General features: G+C 44.8%; 1 protein-coding gene and 1 long non-coding RNA gene across 3 annotated transcripts in view; one reads left to right on the forward strand and one right to left on the reverse strand.

Annotated features, from left to right (window-relative positions):
* Positions 1 to 19,898, reverse strand: part of FAM171A1 (family with sequence similarity 171 member A1) — a 127,323-nt gene extending 107,425 nt beyond the window's left edge. For both annotated transcript variants that reach the window (XM_036024131.1, XM_028505869.2), the window contains exon 1: positions 19,600 to 19,898. In XM_036024131.1, coding sequence (XP_035880024.1) covers positions 19,600 to 19,696 — 97 coding nt within the window. In that variant the 5' untranslated portion in view covers positions 19,697 to 19,898. The remainder of the gene's footprint in view (positions 1 to 19,599) is intronic.
* Positions 1,178 to 4,156, forward strand: LOC118500198. The gene is made up of 2 exons (XR_004902753.1): positions 1,178 to 1,678; positions 2,913 to 4,156. It is a non-coding gene; the product is annotated as an uncharacterized LOC118500198 (long non-coding RNA).
* Positions 19,899 to 20,098: the final 200 nt, after the last annotated feature.

The following is a 20,098-nucleotide window of genomic DNA, read 5'->3' on the forward strand; positions in this document are numbered from 1 at the left end:
CCACACACAACCACAGAGGAGGGGCCACGGCTGGTGCCGCAGAAAGCGCAGGACAGGCCTGGATGCGCGTTCTGCAGCAGCCTCAGCACATGCTTCCAGCCACAGCAATGGGTGACCACACCCACAGCACTGTGAGCTCCCGATGCGTGGAGCTCCTGGGTCAGTTTTATACGGCCTGACGAAGAGTAGGGGGGGGTCAAAAGTATCCACGACTGAGTGAATAAATGAACATCATGTAAAGCCGGGCTCATGCTTCCCTTTCAACTCCTACGAAGGCAAGAGGGCTGAAGGGCCTTCCATCCATCCATTCCTGACAGCCAAGAAGCTTCCCCCAACCTGAGGTGTCTCCACCACGGCTTGCATGAAGATCACTGGAAGGGCCTTTCCCCATCACCACACTCATGAGCATCAGTGTCCTTATCTTGAAGACACTGTTAGGACCTGGACAGATAAATGCTGCATGTTCAACTACACATATCACATGCTAAGACTGGGTACAAGTGGTTATTTTCAGCAGTTTTCAAAGTCTCTTCTGCTGCTGAAGTGGACTTTACAGAGGTGAACTTTCTGTGCCCTTTCGGCTGCTGTGATGTGGACACTTCCCATTGAGCCAACTGAAAAAGCAGGAACAAGAATAAGAAAAGAAAGTAAAGGAGATCAATCACAAAGACGACTAATTGTGTCCAAATAAATGACGTGAGATTAGCGGAGGAGGCTGGGGTGGAGGAAGGTTGTGCTGGAGGGCCAGGCCCTTTGATGTTGGGACATCTGGTTGAAGATTAACCAACCAAGCAGAACACTCTGGAAAAGCGGATTCATAGTAATTTGGGAGGGAAGATAGATCAGACCCGGCCACTGGTTCACAGACTTAGAATAACACCCACTACTCATGCCCCTATAATCTGAGACGTGAGTTTATTAGCAAGCTCAGCAACTCCACTGGTCATTTTGCACCCTACCCCCCAAAAAGAGCTCTTTTTCAAATGCTTCATAGAGAAACTCAGGAGGCTTGGCTGTGAGTGATGTTATTATTCTCTTATTCCCCCAACAGCTACAACTCCCCAGGATGGCGGTGTGGTTCAGATTGTGCCATCCTTCCCATGTCCACATGACCCTTAGCCTTCAAACCCCGGCTCGAAAGCCTCCCTCACTGCCCAGTTAGCCTTTCCCTGCTCTGCGCCCCGACACATCTTGTTTGACAGCACTTTTTGTTTATCTGTGTTTCCTCCATAGGAGCTTGAGTTCCTGAAAAGCAAGGGCTGGGTTTTAATTATCTCTGGAATGCCGTAACTTGGAACCAGAAGTAGTCACTGAAAAGCATGTGAGCTATGCCTGGTGGGCAGCGGGACCCCTGCGTGGGAGCGGGGCGGCTTTGCCTGGAGGCCCCGTGCAGAAATCACGACGGAGTCGGAGAGTGCAGCTGCCTGGCGCAGCCGAGGGGCACACGCTACAAGGAGAGAGGAGGAAGACAGAGGGTGTGTTGGGGGGGGGTTACCGCTGCCACACTGGACCAGCACATGATTTCAAGCCACAGTTTTTTCATGTATAAAAAGGGGTTTCTTCTGAAAACCTCTCAGGATTATGAGGAGCAAAACAGATAATGGATCTGAAAGCACTTGAAAATCTCTAATGAATCATACGAAGTTAAGATAATAAAATCAACATTTTGGGGTGAAAAGTGAGGAAAGCAGACTCTTTGTTGGATGGATGGGTATGTGGGCAGATGGGCAGATGGATGGGTGGGTGGGTGGAGAAAGAATGGCTCATCAGCCATAAAGCAGCCAATGGGAAGAGAAGGTCAGAAACTGCCTCGCTTCACATCGCACCAGTCCACTCTCTCCTGTGCACATCTGAAGGGCTGTGATTTTAGAAATGGGAAGATATGAGTAGGAAATGGCCCCACCCAATTAACACAATGTTACCTAATGAGTGCACATAAACAATACCCCTGGTCCGAAGGGTACTAACCCCTTTCTCATGTTTACTTAGTTATGTGATATTTTGACATGTACTGATTTATAATGCATTAATGTACTATTCGGTGCAGCAGCTAATATATTTCCATCAAGACACTGAAAGAAACAGCATTACAGAAAATGATTTTATTTTTAAATTTGAAGAGGGAAATGAGATTCAAGATGGTAAAAAAAAAGAAGCTGTTTCAAACAGTAGTCGGGAAAATATACACTAGGAACTTTTTATCAATGCTAAGTCCAGCCAAACACCTAAGTTACAGCACGAGAATCAGTTCTAAAGAAAATACAAAGCACGTGTTAAAAGCCAGTTCAACAGTTTCTTCCGCCAAGAGGTGAGGGAGCAGAAGGATCACTTTCTGAGTTTAATTTCACTAGGCAGTCTTTGCATTGACAGTAAAGGGAAAAATGCGTCCATACACCTGTGCACAGAGTATACGCCTGGGTCCAGTGAGGTGGTTTAGGGAGAAGCTGTACTGGTAACACTTGGACCATCCATGGGGGGAGGGAGTCTGCATGCAGAGCCTGGAGAGCAAAACCACTTTTGAAAAGGGCTCCCTGGGTCCCAGCAGATGGCTGTAAACTAGAGCAGACTGCAGACACTGCGTCCCCCGCCCTGCCGGTTGAATGCATTAACTTTTCTATCCCTTTCCCATATGCTTTCTCACACATCCAGATACGTGTGCAGCAGACGGGAGGTAGGTAACAAAGAGAAAGACTGGTCAGCAGGAAAAGAGTGGAAAATCTTGTCTTGAAGGAAACATCTAGGAACCAACCACCTCCAACCTCTGCTTAGATGGGAATCTTTCAAATAATCAAGTGACAATAAGCACAAGTGGTTTCTTTTATGCCGTCCTTAAGAAGCAGATATTGCCCTTCCGTATTACAGTATTTGGAAGGACAGACTTGCACTTGTCTAATGCTATTTTGTTTTCCTAGCTTGAAGTAAGGACAGATTTTCCTAATATCAAAAAATGTGAACACAGTAAGAGTGACTGACCCGCAGTTCCCAGAGGATGGCTGTCTGTCGCATCAAACACCAAATAAACGGAGGATTTGACTTCCTGCCTTCAGCAATCAGGCTGAACAAAGGTATCTCATGAGCATCTAACAATAAACTTTTCTATGTTCCAAAAAATCCTCTCCTTTTACAACCTGTCTTAACAAATAATAGAAGGGTTGTTTATGCCACTAATTCTATCTGCTTAGAAGTCCAAAGACACTAGGTCGAGGGCTCTGGGAGAAGCACCTCATGAACAGGACAGCGGTCTCCACAGCAGGGCGACCACACACAGGTGTCACTGTTCTTTGCCTGAACAGTTTCTACAGAGCAGGCCGCTTTGCAATAGAATGAAAGTTAGAAAAAGCCACGTGAGAGAAGAAACAACGGGAAAGAGAGGACTTGACTGGAGTGCCCACCCCTTTTCCCTCTCTGAACCGGCTCAGTTCCCGGAGACAGGCACATGGACAGGCACATTCATTCCACATGTCAAGTGTTTATTGTTAACACAGTCACCCAGAAAGTGAGAATTAATGAGTTAGCAGTACCGGGCTGCCCTGCCCCCCTGAAGTTACTTGTGGGCCAGCACTGGCACTGCCTCTGAGCAGAATGGAGTGGACTGAGTCCGACAGAGACACCCCAACAGTGTGGGCCCACCTCACCTGCAAGGCCACCGGTGATCGCCACACAGCAGCAAGGACACGCCCCTGCCACATGTGTGCTCTCGGTCCCTCCCACTCTCCAAACTGGGGCTTGGCGGAGAACTTGAGGGCAGCGGCCTTCAGAGACAATAAGCCTGGCAACTGCCTCCCTGCAGGTCTGAGAGAGAGGCCTGGGGAAACGCTGCGTCTAATCAGCCCACTCTTTCTCCACCAGCACCTCGCAGAGACTCCAGCTGAAACAGCACCTCTGACAGATCAGGAATGCTCTGGCACCGTCAACTTTTGATCAACAACAGGTCATGCTTGCTGCTTGAATAAAACCCCTCTCACTAAAATCTGCATCAACCAGCTAGTAGGTCGATGGCACAAGCAGAGGAAATAAGGAAACAATCACGTATCTTGTCTAAATTTCCCAATGGTATATCCAGTCTTTAGGGGAGTTTTGTAAATCTCAAAGAACTCAACACAGATTCAAATTTCGTTGAATATGTTTAGAATGTTATCCTGACTTTCTGTAACTTCTTAAAAAATGATTTATTTCTTTATTTTTAGAAACAGGAGAAAGGGGAGAGAAAAAGAGGGACAGAGCCATTGATTGGTTGCCTCTCGCACGCCCCCAGCTGAGGACCTGCCCGCAACCCAGGCACGTGCCCTGACCAGATCCACCTTTCAGTTCTCAGGCCGGCACCCAGTGCTCTGAGCCTCACCAGGGCTATCCTAAGTTTTTAGAAAGGCTGTTAGAATACTTCGAGGAATTAATACAGTAATGATGCAAAAGGCTCAATGAACTGTCCCAAGTGACTTGCAGAAGCTGCTTCATCATTAACAGATTCTGGCACCTGTTCAAGTGTGTGACTCTCACACCTTCCAACTGGCATGTATGTTTTGGTTTTCCTTAAGGAGGAGAACGGGCGTGGAGGCAGTCCTGTAATAACCTCTAGCGGTGCATCAGCAGGATGCAAATATTGGCCTCTGAAACAGTTACTTTTATTTTCCCCTTCTGTCCCGTTCCTTCCCCACCTAGACACACGCATGTGCACACGACGAACCACATGGCTCATCTGGTAGGTGCGTGATGACATGGCTCTACCTGGTCAGACTGGATATTCACTGAGAAGAAAATCTGGCCATGGGATTGACTTTAAGAAAATATTTTTTAAAGGTCTACATTGAAACACTGTTTAGAAAACAAGAACATAATAGTAAAACCTCAGTTTTGATTCTAAAAGTGCTAAACACTCTTCAAACACCAAAGCCATTCATAGCTGGAAAATAAAATGTATGTACTTTGTTGTCTGTCTGTCTATCTATCTATCTATCTATCTATAAATCTGCCCACCAAAATGGCTAAAGTTAAAATAATTAACACCATCAAATGTTGGTGAGAATGTGGAATAAAATTTTTCACACTTTTTTGTGTTTGTGTATGAAAAAAGATACAACCAATTTGGAAAAAGGCCTAACAATTTCTTATGAAAGTAAACATTCACTCACCCAGTAACCCAGAAATTCCTCTCCTCGGCACTTCCCCAAGAGCAATGACAGCACAGGCCCACAGAACAACTGCATAAAATGTTCATACCAGTGTATTTGCAGTAGCTGAAAACCAGAAGAACTTGTCTATCAATAGGAGAATGGATAACAGACTGTAGAACAGTCATACAGATGAATATTAGTCACCAATAGTAAGAAACAATCTACTGATAAAAGCAACAAATTATGGTTCTCAAAAAATATGGTTGCCCTGGCTGGCGTAGCTCAGTGGATGGAGCGCAGGCTGGGAACCAAAGTGTCGCAGGTTCGATTCCCAGCCAGGGTACATGCCTGGGTTGCAGGCCATAACCCCCAGCAACCGCACATTGATGTTTCTCTCTCTCTCTCTCTCTTCCTTCCCTCTCTAAAAATAAAATCTTTAAAAAAAATAAAAATAAAAAAATATGGTGATTAAGAGAAACAAAAGCATAAACTATATGTTTCCACTTATATGAAGTTCTAAAACGGGCAAAAAAAAAAGTAATCTATGGTAGAAAAAATCAGAACAGTGGTTTCCTCTAAGAATAAGGCAGAGATTTACTGACAAGGGGCATGAGAGAACTTTCTGGAAGGATGGTAATTATATCCTGTATCATGATGGGACTTGGGGTTGCAGAGATGTATGCATGTCAAGATTTGCATATTTCCTCATATGTAAATTTCCCTATGAGAAAAAAATCAAATAAATAGCTTGAACACTAGTTAATGATATGTATGCTGCAGTATTTGGAGGAAAGACCACTGGTGCCTTAGACATACTTTTAAAATGCATAAAAAACAAAGTCAATTAATAGATAAAATAATGAATAAATTATAGATAAATGATGAAGCAAGTAAAATATTAGTTGTATAATGTAAGTGGTGAGTATGATACTCATGTAAAATTTTTTCCATTTTTTGTATGGCTGAACATTTCATGAAATCAGTTAAAAATAATCTGTTATGGTCCTATAATAACATTTAAGCATTTATTTTTGGGATCATTGCATAAGAGGAACTAAGTGGCTTTTTTTTAAATGAAAAAGATTATAAAGTTTTGCCTGTAAGTTCAAATACCAAGTAAACACAAGTGTATTTCACACGTACTTCACAATCAATACAGCCCTCACTTAATGCCAAAGCAGAACAAGGGCATCTCATTATGCTTTACAAATCCAAACATACCTGACAGGACTGTTTTACAAACAACCACATCCTTCCCTAGCCCCAGCTCTCCACTGACGGGTTCTAACAAGTTTCTCTTGCTATGTAAACAGTTTGCCACATGCTAATGGACTTGAAAGGCAAGCCAGAAGATTCCCCCACTCCCAGCTGGGTGTAACCCTAAATCCCACCCTGCTGGACTGGGCCTCCCTCAAAGAGCTCCTCCGAGTGGTTTGAGGGAACTTACCCCTTCTCTGCATCCGGATCTCACACAACACCAAGCACAGAGCTGAGCTGCTCTGCAGATAACCGTCCAAGGTTGTCTTCCATGGCGGAGGCAAACATGGACCCTCCCCCTCCACACACACCCAAGGGGATACTTTTGTCTTTCTGCATAAAAGCAACCAGGCCCATTAAGAGCCCCCTTTTTATATTGGTAAAAATGCTATGGTGATTAAAATTGTGTAAGATTATCATTTATTCCTCTAAGACATGACGGCTGCCCAGTCTGGGGGTGAAGTACAGACTGCTCGGTGTCACATGGGGGACTCTGCCACTCACTTCGGGAAAGTGGTGTAACTTCCTGTGCCTTCAATGCCTCTTCTGACCTCTGCACCTCACGGGATTGATGTGAGGATTAAATAAAATAATCCATTCAGGTACGTGGCACCATGCCAGGCATGCAATAAGCACCCAATACGTGCTGGCTAATCACTAGTATTTTTTCACGTCTAGCTGAATGGAGCTGAGAGGGCCTGTCACTATCACACTGATTCAGCATTAAGGAGAGCAGAGAGAGCTAAATATTTATCATTCAAAGAACCTAGTATATGAGTTATCAAAATAAACCTTATATTTCACGTCTTTCAGGGTCAAAATACAAAAACTCAGGACCACTTTAAATATAGCATTTGGTATCAAATAAGCTGCCTTAGGTTTTCCTTGCAAGTGAATGTGCAGAATTTAGAACTGAGTCCATAGAGTTTACCATCTAAAGTCTCAGGGCAGAAGAGACACAGAAGTCACTCACCCAAACCCTTCTCGAGACCCAGTGAAAGGACACTCCCCCCAGTCCTCCTCCCTGCTCTCCTCAGCCTCCCCTCTGGCAGGGGGATCTGCCACGCCCACCCCCTACCCACTGGAGTCCGACTGACCTGCCCTCCACATTATGGCAGAATGAGCCCCCTAAAGTCCACGCCCTCACCCCTGGAACCTGCGAATATATGTTCTGTCAAATAGTAACAGGACCTGCAGAGGTCACCTAAGGTTACAGGCCGTAAGTTAGGGAGACTTTCCTGGGTTATGCGGAAGACCCAATCGAATCACAGGAGCCCTTAAACGCAGTGAACTTCCTCTGGTTGTGGTCAGAGAGACAGGCAGCAGAGATATGTGAGAGCTGTGGGACGTGAGGACTGGACGTGCTGCTGCGGGCTGGGCAAAGGAAGGGGCGATGTGACAAAGAATGCACCCGGCCTTAGGGAGTGACAAGAGGCTCCCACTGACAGCCAGCAAAGAAACAGGGAGCTCGGCCCTCTACCTGCAAGGAACTGAAATCTGACAACTGGAATGAGTTTCGAAGCAAATTTCTTCCCAAAGCCTACAAAATGGAGCACAGCCCAGCTGATGCTTTGATTTTGGCCTTGTGAGACCTGAAGCAGAGACTGGCCTGAGCCATGCATGCTGTGCTCAAACTTCCCACCGACGGCAGCCTGGGGGACAACAGCAATGGGTGCTGCTGCAAGCTGCTCTATTTCGGATCACCTGTGAAGGCAGTAACAGAGCATGAATGCGATAGTCCTTAAAGTATCTGCGGTTCCCTAAATGCTCTCCCTGGATCTGTTCGATCTAGACCACACCTTCTCTGGGATGGTCTTTCATAAGTAAGACTTTGAAGCTACTTACTTATATGTCTCGCTTTTTGAAACAACAGCAGCAACATGCCTGGAGGTCCAGCACCTGACGAACTTAGTTCAGTTCTTCAGGGGCTGAGCCTGGGAGGACCAATGGGGAGGAGCTTGTGTGGGAGGGCGGTGTGACCACAGGGGCCCGCAGGCCCAGCCATGCATTCACGAATGTCGTGGATGGATGATCACATGACCTGGATAACCATGGCATACAAAGCCAAGCGACCTGATTTCAAGCTCTCCTCTGAATGTACTGCGGAGGGTCAATCCATTTTAAATCTGGCATCCAGGATCAAATAGAGCCCTTCAGGTACAGTCCCGCCAGCACACAACAAAACAAGATTTGGTCCTAATCTTTCTAAACACCAGGCATTCGTCAGGGCAGCCCAAGGTTACCCTGGCAATTCTGGTAACCAAGTCACACTTTCTGCTCACTTTTTACTTAACTAATCTTATAGCCATCTAAAAGATCCATTTTTGTTGTTAAACAGGTTTCTTCCTTTCTATTCTTCAATTTTGTTAACTTTAACCCATACTTACTGACCGCAGAGTTATTTTTTTAACCAAACTTTTGCAACAGATTGAATGTTTCTGTCCCCCCTGAATTTATGGTATATGTTGAAACTTAATCTTTAATGTTATTATATTTGAAGGTGGTGCCTCGAGAGGTGACTATGTCAGGAGGGCAGAGACCACATGAATGGGATTAGTGACCTCATAAGGAGACACCACTGGGAGTTTCTTCTGCTGTGGGAGAACACAGCAAAAAGATGGCTGTCTCTTAACCACTCTGACCAGGCACCAAATCTGCCAGTGCCTTCATCTTGGACTTCCCAGCCTTCAAAACTCTGAGAAATAAATTTCTGTTGAATATAAACCACCCAATCTATGGTATTCTGTTTTAGCAGCATGAATGGACTAAAACACCCCTTTTCACATTTCTTTCATTAAGAAAGTATAATCAGACTTCCGGTCAAGATGGAGGTATTCATCCAGAAGGGTAGGACGGGGGGAGACAGGGAGCTGGGGCGAAGAGGACACGGTGTAGTGGCAGCGAGGCAGCAGCAACCAGGGAGCAGTGGTGGCGGCTGGCGGATCAGGTGGTTCCACATTAGGGATACTTGTGGAGTGAGCCTCAGGCCAGACAGCAGAGCCCATGATTCCAGCACCAGGAAAATAAAGTCTCATGAACTCATGAACTGGCTGTAAAAACCAGTGTGGCTTGGGGCAGCAGAAGGAACTACAGGTCCCTCAGGAGAGTCTGTATAAAGGGCCCATGGGGTTCTAGAACATACATAAACCCACCTAGTCAGGGAACTGCCACCAGGGCAACAGTTAGATGGGTGCCAGTTGCCTGTGACTGGAAGCAGGGTGAGTGGCAGCAAACAAGCCTCCAGCAGTCAGGTAGTGGCACTGTCCCCTCTCTGACCCCTCCCCCAACACAGAGACACAAAGCACTGAAGTGGGTTGCCCCACCCTAGTGATTACCTAAGGCACCAACCCATACAACATAACAAATGTGCCAAGACAGGGATTCAAAGCAACTCTACCTAATACACAGAAACAAACACAGGGAGGCTGCCAAATTGAGGAGATAAAGAAATATGGCCCAAATGAAAAGAACAGAACAAAACCCCAGTAAAAGAACTAAGTGAATGGATATAGCCAACCTATCAGAGGCATAGTTTAAAACATTGGTACTAAGGATGCTCAGAGAACTCATTGAGTATGGCAAAAGCATAAGGGAAGAAATGAAGGCTACATTAAGTCAGATAAAGAAAAACCCACAGGGAACTAACAGTGAAGGGAAGGAAGCTGGGGTTCAAATCAACAAATTGGAACATAAGGAAGTATAAGCAGCCAGAACAGAATAAAGAAACAAGAATTCAAAAAAATGAAGAGAGAATAAGAAGACTCTGGGACATCTCCAAATGTGCCAGCATTGGAATCATAGGGAGGCCAGAAGAAGGAGAGGAAGAACGAGAAATTGAAAACTTATTTGAAAACACAATGAAAGAAAACTTCCCTAATTTGGTGAAGGAAATAGATGTACAAGTCCAGGAAGCACAAAGAGTCCCAAGCAAGATGGACTCAAAGAGGACCACACCAAGTCACATCATAGTTAAAATGCCAAAGGTTAAAGATAAAGAGAGAATCTTAAAAGCAGCAAGAGAAAAGCAGAGTTACCTACAAAGGGGTTTCCATAAGACCATCAGCTGATTTCTCAAAAGAAAATTTGCAGGCAAGAAGGGAGTGGCAAGAAGTATCTAAGGTGATGAAAAGCAAGACCTACATCCAAGATGACTCTAACCAGCAAAGCTATCATTTGGAATTAACAGACAAAGTGCTTCCCAGACAAGGTAAAGCTAAAGGAGTTCACCATCACCAAGCCCTTATCATATGAAATGTTAAAGGGACTTATCTAAGCAAAATAAGAAGATCAAAGATATGAACAGTAAAATGACAACAAATTCACAATTATCAACGAATGAATCTAAAAAACAAACTAAGCAAACAACTAGAACAGGAACAGAATCATAGATATGGAGATGATTTGGAGGGTTATCTGTGGGGAGGAGGAAAGGGAAGAACGGGAGAAAAGGTACAAAGATTAAGGAGAACAAATTGGTAGGTACAAAATAGACAGGGGGAGGTTAAGAACAATATAGGAAGTGGAGAAGCCAAAGAACTTATATGCACGACCCATGGACATGAACTAAGGGGAGGATTGCTGGAGGGTATGATGGTGCTGGGAAAGGGGGGAAAAGGGAGAAAAATTGGGACAACTGTAATAGCATAATCAATAAAAAATATACTTTTAAAAAGAAAGTAAAATCAATTTCCCAGAAATGTACTCATCCACATTGTTAATAAAATATTAATAAGCTATAAATCATAAATGAGTAATAATCAAATTAAGAATAAACAAATAAAATGAGTAAAAATCAAATTACAAATAAATGAATAAAATGTTAATAATAAAATATTAAGACCAAGTTACATGTGCTTTAATTACTTATGTTAAGATAAATTTTCATTAGAAAATGCTTCTTGTTGACCTTCTCTTCAAGAGATATAACCTTAACTGCGGTACAAAGGAACCACACCACAACCGCACTCTAGTCTAACCAGTCTAAAGAGAAAGAGAATAAGCCTCATCCATTGAGACTCTGCTACTAATTACTGCTTTGAAATCAGAAGTCTTACTAGTCTGACTCACCTTATTATTGAGAATAGCTTAAATCAGTGCTCAGTGTCTTGAGCTCAGCTCTCCCAGAATTGTATTAAAAATTACATTAAAAATCTTTCCCTCTATATGAATTCAGTAACTTTTCTACTCAACTTTTGAGTTCAAAAAGTAAGTTCAACCAAACAATGTTCGTCTGACTTGGAAACAGTTGTTTTTCCTCATAAACTGATGCTTCTCTTTCCCTGCGGAGCACAGCACAAAACAAACAAAATCACAAATCAAACCAACTTGTATAAAATCAATACTAACTTCCAAGGTATTTTTTCCCAAACCAGCTTTTCCTATGCCATTTGCTAGGAAAATATTTGAATATGTGTTTATATGTTTTATATAAATGTTTGAACATATTAAATCCATATTTGATCATTTTATCCCCCCTTGCAATGTAAGTACTATGAGCTTCACACAATTACGTCTTTAATTATTTTATTCGGAGCATCCGCTGCCATTGGGAAGCGCCGCAGGACCAGTACTCTCCAGTCCGTGTGTCTCTGCTTAAATAACTGACCACTGAAAGGAGTTCTCTTACAGCTTTGAAGAGCACTCAGTGATGTGCTGAATACTTATGCTCTAGAAAATAAAACTGCCTCTGTCCTACCACGGATAAATTAGAAATAAGCATCACAGACAGCCAATAGCTGGACTTGAGTCATCCAAGTGCTAGTGGGTTTTATCTTATTCAAGAAACTCATGCCTAATTACACGAAAGTATCTTAGTTTTGTCCTTCTTTGTGAATTTATTTTTTCATTTCTTTCCCAATTGGATTATAAAATATCATGGGGTAAAGACTCCTAAATAATCGCACTTACACAAAAATATATTGTCGCCACACCACCTTTTTGTCTAGTAAGTAGCATACTGTCTTCATACAGCAGATACTCAATATTTAGGATTTCAAGAGCAGGAAAGAGGAACACAGCTGTAGGCGAAGGGAAGGGAGGGTGTACAACAGTCCCCCGGGGACGGGGAGTGGTGTGTTCTAGCTGGAGAAGACAATTTAAACTGGTGAGGAACAGCAGCCAAAGCTGAAACAGGCTCGGGAGGGAAGGCGGGAAGGAGGACTGTAAAGGCCGGACTTGGTAACTTAGACATACTTTGGGCAACAAGAAAATACTAAATGCTTTTCCGCAGGAAAGAAACAGGACTACAGTGGTGTTTGAGAAGGACGTCATGGACGAGACACTGGGCTGAAAGCACAGACTAAAACAGAAAGACATGCCGCCTCCACGAGTACCCTCGAGGGGCTACGGTACGCGCGGTGGTGAAAAGGAAGAGAACTGAATGATGAATGATTGTGAGATATGCTGGGAAGACAGGTATGATACCTTAACAGGTGGATAGGTCTTCAGCCTATTCCCTCCCAATCTCCATTATTTATTTACTTCTTGACCAAAGCCCTAAAATCAGGAAGGTTCAAACTTCTCTCCAGTCTTGAGCTCACTTCCTTGGGAAGACTGGAGCCAGGACACTTCATTATCCTTGTCCTTCCCCTGGCCCATGAGGTTCTCATCCCCTACTAAATTGCCAGTGACCCCCTCAGCTGCTGTTGTGCTTCCTGCCCACATGTCACATGCCTTCCTTCTCTGGACCACACTGAACTTGATTCATTTGCCCCCAGTGAGATAAAAAATTCACAAGACAAGCAGTTTCATGCTTCCTGCATTCCCCAACAGGTGTAGTGTCAAGGATAATCCAGGTGTTTCCGCATTGCTCTGCCCTCTGCCTGCACCAGGGTATCTTCAATCGTTTGTGCAGACCAGGCCCAGAGCTGGCCGGGGGTGGCGGGGGGCAGGTGGGGCATGTGTTTGCCTGAGAGATGCAGAAACACATCAGAAGAGCTGTGCTGAGCCTCTGAGACAACACCTGGGAGGCCATTCCAAGGTGGAGGGGGGACCCTATCATTTCATTACATGAAGACATGGGGGAGCCTATGCTGACATTCAGTCATGACTTTCTTTTATCTCACTTGCTACCAGTAGATACACTTCAGCAAAAATCAGAGCAAAGCTTGAAAGCCAGCAAGAGCTCCACAAGTGGCTTTCAGCAGGGGTTTGGGAGCTGCATGTTCTCCCTTTGGTGTGAACAATCCCAACCCTGGTCAGAACACAGAGGACTCGTGCATCTTGTTTGCAAATAACCCCCCACCCCCAACTGATCTCATTGGTGAAAAAGTTGGTTATTCTGGTGGTTATACTACAGGTCCTTGAGGAGATCCTCAAGAATCCCCAACACAACTCCAATTTGGCAGAATGTTGTTAAATAGATGTGAAAACTTCAGGCATTTCTCCAACTGTTAACCTTCAGGGGCTTGGTCCTGGAAAGTAGTTGACACTCTGCATTACCCTGACTGTATGGGTAGTCTTTTTTCATAATTCTTGAGGATTAGGGTCTGTACCAGTTTCCTATTGCTACTAGAACAAATTAATCAGTGGCTTAAAACAATATGGATTTACTATTTTACAGTTCTGGAAGTCAGAACCCCCAAATCAGTAAAATTGGGCTAAAAGTGGGATGTTGGCAAGGCATCTCCCCAGGGAGGCTCCAGGGGAGAACCCCTTTCTCTGCCTTTTCAAGTTTCCAGAGGCCACTTGCATTCCATGGCCATGGCCTTGCTCCACCTTCACAGCCAGCTGCGTAACATCCTTGATCTCTCTCCGACTCTTACTCTGCTTCCGTGGCCACATTCCAGACTCTGCCTCCCTCTTGTAAGGATCCTTGTGATTACAGTGGGTCCACTTGGATAATCCAGAGTAATCTTCCCACCTCAAGATCCTCAACTTAATCAAAGTTCCAGGGATTGGGGCACAGGCATCTTCGGGGGTCATGATTCCACCTCCCACAGGGTCTCTGTGGTTAGAGAGCACCATTATCGCAGGTCACCCTTATTCTCTCAGCCTGGGGTTTCTCATCTGCAGAACAAGGAGTATAAACTTGACCTTCAAGATCCTTCTGATACTATATACATACATCTCTCTTGATCTAAAGACATCTGTGTAAAGATGCTATATAAATGCACCCATAAGATTATCAACTACATAGAGTATAAGGAAGAAAGGACCTAAGGGGACACCCAGATTTCAAGGCTCACTGATGGAGAATTTCAGCCTTGGAGTTGGAGATGGGTTGGAGAAGGACGTTGGAAGATGAGGAGTTAGAGGTATGCTTGGTGCACTGAAATGAAGGTGAATAATAGCTTGTTGGATGTGAAGAAATAGAGCTAGGGCACGAGGTCAAAGAAGAGTTAGAAAAGGTAGAGTCATTCACATACTAGGGTTTAATTAATGGAATCTGTAAGGATTAATAAATTCTGTAAGGGGTAAATGAAAGAAAAAGAAAACTTTTTGTAGACTGACTGGAATCCACGAAGAAGAAGAGCTAGCAAATCATTTCAAGCAGGGGCTTGATCAGAAGAAGGTGGAATCATCTTAAATGTGTTGACTGAACTGTTTGTTTATTTTAAAAAAGACCTTATATATTTATTTTTAGAGGGGAAGGAAGGGAGAAAGAGAGGGAGAGAAACATCAATGTGTGGCTGCCCCTAGTGTGTCTCCGACTGAGAACCTGGCCAGCAACCCAGGCATGTACCCTGACTGGGAATTGAACCAAGGACTCTTTGCTTAGCAGGCAGGCACTCAATCCACTGAGCCACACCAGCCAGGGCTGAACTGTTTATTTTTCAGGACATTTATTATAAACCACTTTCTAATCTATTTAATTGCCTCAAATTTTGCTTATTTATAAAAATTATACTTTTCTTCACATAGGGCATACTATTGGGTCACACCATATAATTTCTTTTAAAAAACAAGTATTTCATACAGTTAATTGGTCTATTAGAGTGCCAAGTTTAATTTAAAAAATACATTCAGTTCCACATTTGTAGGACCTGAATAATTTAGCTAGAACTGGGGTCTTTAAAAGTTCTGAAACCATATTCGGTGATGTCAAGTGTAAAGGACTTTTTCACAATATTAATCTATAACTCGATCAAACTGCAATAGCATTATTGGACTGTATTATAATTTACATTAAACATGCTTTACAAAAATACAAAAGGTAGTTGTTATCACAGGATGAATTCTCCCATCTAGTTTTCTGAAAAATTTTTATCCATTTTTCCTTCAATATACAGTATTATCTGTTGTCCCTCCAACTTATCTCCAAGTGCTTTTTTAGTAATATTTACTAAAGTTACTAAATTAGTATTTATCAACAATAAAGATGTACAGATTTATAAAGATATCATCAGTACTTTGTTCAAAATAAAGAGTTGATTAAAACTTACAAAGTACTTTCATTTGTAGGCTTCGGTTTAAAAATCCAGGCCTCCCTTGTATTACAGGACAAGTACCAATAGGATACAAAAATAATTCATAAAGTCACTTCAAAGACCTTGCCAGAAATTCCCTAGATTTTGCTGTTGCTTCCAGACAGCTTTCACACCTGGCTTCAGCGAAGTCCTGCGGTTTCCCAGGGTGTGCGTCTGTGAGTTTTATTTAGATGATACGTTCTTAATATAATGTCAGCCTAAGTCAGGCTTTGTTGGCTGATCCTCCTCACATCTTATGTTGCTTCATGGACTTTCAACTGATCAGGGGGGTTCTAATAACTGAAATTTGAGTTTCACCAAGAATAGAGCTCTCAGAAAGAAGAGAGACAGCCAACCATTCCCCTCAAATGTTATGACATATTGTAGCTTCTCTGAGATGAACAAACAGTTAACACATCATTGCAAAATTAGATAATGAGCAGCAAAGTCAAGATCATACATCAGAAGTCCAAGCCCGAAGTCCTTAACCTAGCTCTGACCTTTTCTGGCACATGAAGCGAGCTGGGCTCCGAAAACACATCCCTACAGAGCACATCTGCACAGCTAACTGTTCTAAGGACGGCCCCCTCTATCAGGCCAGGCTCAACACACAGTTTGTAAAAGATGGAGAAAGGCAAAATTAGTCAATGCTTTGGAATAACAGTTTCTGTAACATTTCCAAGGGAAAAAAAGATACTATAAACACTTTAGAGCAACCTAGATGAAACACTTAATAAAAATATGCAATCATATTCTAGAACTAGTTCAAATTCATGATGAGCAAACCCTCGCTGTGACACCTATTGCCTTTGAAATCCCTTCGCTGATTCAAAGCAGCTACAGCAAGAAGAGAGAATCTGATGCCAAACCTTAAATCTTGTCTTAAACATATAAATAGCAAAGTTATGCCAAGAAGTTCTGCAAGATGTTAGTTTCCTCAGACAATGCAGTAAAGATTCATTTCATGAGGAAGGTGTCATTTAGTCCCAAGAATCTGGCTGGAATACCACACAGTCTATGTCCGATCTGTGTGTTCTGGGTCTCTAGGTTTTTCCCAAGTAATTTGTACCTGTGTACCTGTTGGTACACAATGTCTGTGTGCACAATTCATGTTCAAAGCATGATTCAAGCAAGTTTCAGCCACAGAAGTAAAACTCCTACAAATTAGGTTTCAGAGAAGGTAAACTTTGAAGTTTTCTCCTTAAAATGCGTGCTAATGACAATGACTGCAGGTTGCACTAAAACAATCATAGGTGTGCTGCAAGAATTTTTAAAACATGCAGGACCTGACTATTTAGTCAGGAACACTGGCCTCTTTTCCCTTAGATTGTCAAATTTAAAAATGACAACAGCCAATACAATAATAGCCATCGATACAAATGAATCAAAACTATATGGTTTTTTTGTCAGATTAGAAAAAAAATGTATTTTGGGGTGTGCACAGAATTTTACTAATTAGTTTGTGTGCCATGAGATAAAAAAGCTTGAAAATCACTGATCTACAGTACATGTACCAGCTGTCTTCAGCCCATCATCAATACAGCACTGACCATGTATGTGCAGAACAATCTACAAAGTACTGTGGAAAATGCAAAGTGGAATCAGATGTGGCATTTGTCTTCATTGTGTACAATCCAGGAGAGTAGATAAAACACGCATTTTAAAACTATGTTACAAGTGTCAAGATGGTTTGAAGAACTCAGAGTGGTGAAAGGGACCTTAGGATGTCAAAGGAGATACTGTCCATTCCCATAAAAATGGTACTAGCTCAAAATCCAGATGCCAGGTGGTGAGACCCTGACTTCAGTTGGGGCTCCTGGGCTCAGCTCTTTAAGAAGCCATCCTCATCCAATCAAGGAAGTGATCCAGGTCAAAAAATATTCCACTCGACCATCCCATAACCTAAGATTCTCCTAGCTACGGCATAAATGTCCTTACAGTTGTCATTCCTCTTCCGCTTCACAGAACATCCCATTTCTGAGAGTCCAGTTACCTCATCTGATGTTTAGCAGCAAAAACTCTGTAAAATGTGGTCTCCAACCTAAACCTAATAGGTTTTTTTCATGACCCCCCCCCACCACCAGTTGAGGCCTTCCCTATTTTACAAGTGCACAAACTCAATATTTCTATACATAGCACTTCAAGTGGAAAACAAAAAAGTCAACCCCTTCTTTGGAATCAATGGCTTCCTTGAAACGCAAAATATCACTCATGAAAATAGCTGATTCAAAGAGCAGTAGGGTATTAATGAAAGAGGCTACAATTCAACACCAATGACCTAATGTCCTAAACATTCATTTCCTACATGAAGAAATACATGGGTCTTTGTACCTTGTCAATGCCCCCCCTTCCATAACATATGTTACTACATTTATATGTAATTCATAATATGGTATGAATTGGTATGAATATGGTATGGTATGATCATATCATATCATAGCTACAGCAAAGTCAATGCAAGAAAGAGATGGCGGCAAACGTACAGCAAGAGATGGATATGAAAACCTTTAATTCAACGTGTAGGTAACAAATTAAACCCAGTAGACTGTGGGTAGAATCTTACTCCCTGATACAATGTCAGGAGTAGAAAAACACCCAGGTTCTCTGCTCCTATATTTGTTATATGGGAAAAAGAGGGTTAGCATGAGGATGGGGGTATGGCAGGGTCTGAGTAGGAAGACATGGGAGGGAGGCTCTTTATTCTGCCTGCAGGACTGGCTTCACAGGACACGCACCTTTCTGCAAGAAAAGGGCACGGGTAAGGCTGGGAGGGGGGGGGCGCGGTGACCTCCAGGGCTACAGGGGACCTTTGCGGGAGGCCAGAGAGGGAGAGGTCCTCGGGAAGCCAGCAGTGGTGTCCTGCGAGGAGGCAGATGCTCCTCTGCAGCGGCCTCACTCGCCCTTTTAAAAAGGCAGGCAACAGAGAAGCAATCGATTCTGTTCCCACAAAAGCGTGCAAAGGAGGCTTTGGGGTTTCCCCAAAATAAATTCGTGCTTTAAAAACAAAAGACAGGCGCCTAGCCTTCCTCAGAGGCGACCACATTACTTCCAAGGCTGGAAAGCAGATTTGCAGAGGCCAAAGATTAGACAAAAGGCAGGAGCTGGAGACACACAGACCTGGAAATGATTGTTGTTGTTTTAAAGTGACTAGGGCCTCCCAGTTCCAATTCTTTCTCCCCTTTCGGGGGTGATTCCTTCGGCGATGAGGAAATCCCTCAAGGCCTAGAGAAGACGTCGAATGGGGAGGAGGAGGAGACCCCCTAAACTTTCCCGAACTGCGGCAGGCCGGTGGCTGGCAGCGGCCGTGGACCTCGGGGTCCCGGGGTGCAATGGGCATCCCAGGGGTAGTGGCCACCCCCTCACCACTACAAAAAAAAAAAAAGAAAAGAAAAGAAAAGAAAAGAATCGAGCATAACCTGAGCTCCCGGGCTTCTAAGATCAGAGATCAGGGGGCAGAGCGGGCAGCGGCGACCTGGGGGCTGTCCCTGTGGCTGGGGCAAAGGAGATGGAGCCGCATACCCGAGTCAAGGCATAAAGAAAAGGACCTTCGGATGCATTAGAACGCGCCACCCGAAGCAGCAAAGCTGGTGCCACCCGCACCCCCACCTGTCCCCAGCCTCTCGGAAGCATCTGCTCCAGGCCCCTCGGCATCCCGGGGCGGTGCCGCCCCCTCCGGAGCGCAGCGCGGGGGCTTCGGGCCAGGCTCCGGCGGCGGAGACACAATGCGGCCCGAGAGCCTCCCCGCCGCCACCTCTGCGGCAGGCCCGTGGCCCACACAAAAGCCCGCCGGGCCGGCCTCGCCTTTCGCCCCACCACGCACCCACCTTGGGCTCCCGCGCCCGGATCCCGCAGCGTCTTGGTAACCGCCTTCCAGACGTGGCAGCCCAGCAGGCAGAGCAGGAGCGCCGCCGACCTGCTCATCTCCGTGCCGCGGAGCCCGGGCCGGGTTCGGCCTCGCCGACCACCGGGACGGAGCGGCGCGTCAGGGGCGGCTGGCTGCCGCGCCTGCCTCCATGTCGCCTGGCTCCGCGCGCGCCGGGCCCGCCGTCCAATTGGCCGCGCCCCCGCCCGGCGCGGCGCCGGGCTCCGCAGCCCCCGGCCGCTCCCTCCTCCGCGCACCCGGGTGGGTTCTTCGAAGCGCCGGCGCTGCGGCCCTACCCACCCGTTAACCCCTTCACGCCCTGCCCTGTCCGCGGGCAGCGCCCAGTTCCTGGGTCCTGGTGCCACCTGGCGGCCGCCACGCTGCGGGGGAGGACAGTGCGCCCCGGGGCAGGGCTTCTGCCGCGCGAAGCTGTCCCTTGCTCCCCGCACCCTCGTGTGCCC

This window comes from Phyllostomus discolor, chromosome 1 (genome assembly GCF_004126475.2).
Source record: "Phyllostomus discolor isolate MPI-MPIP mPhyDis1 chromosome 1, mPhyDis1.pri.v3, whole genome shotgun sequence".
NCBI lineage: Eukaryota > Metazoa > Chordata > Mammalia > Chiroptera > Phyllostomidae > Phyllostomus > Phyllostomus discolor.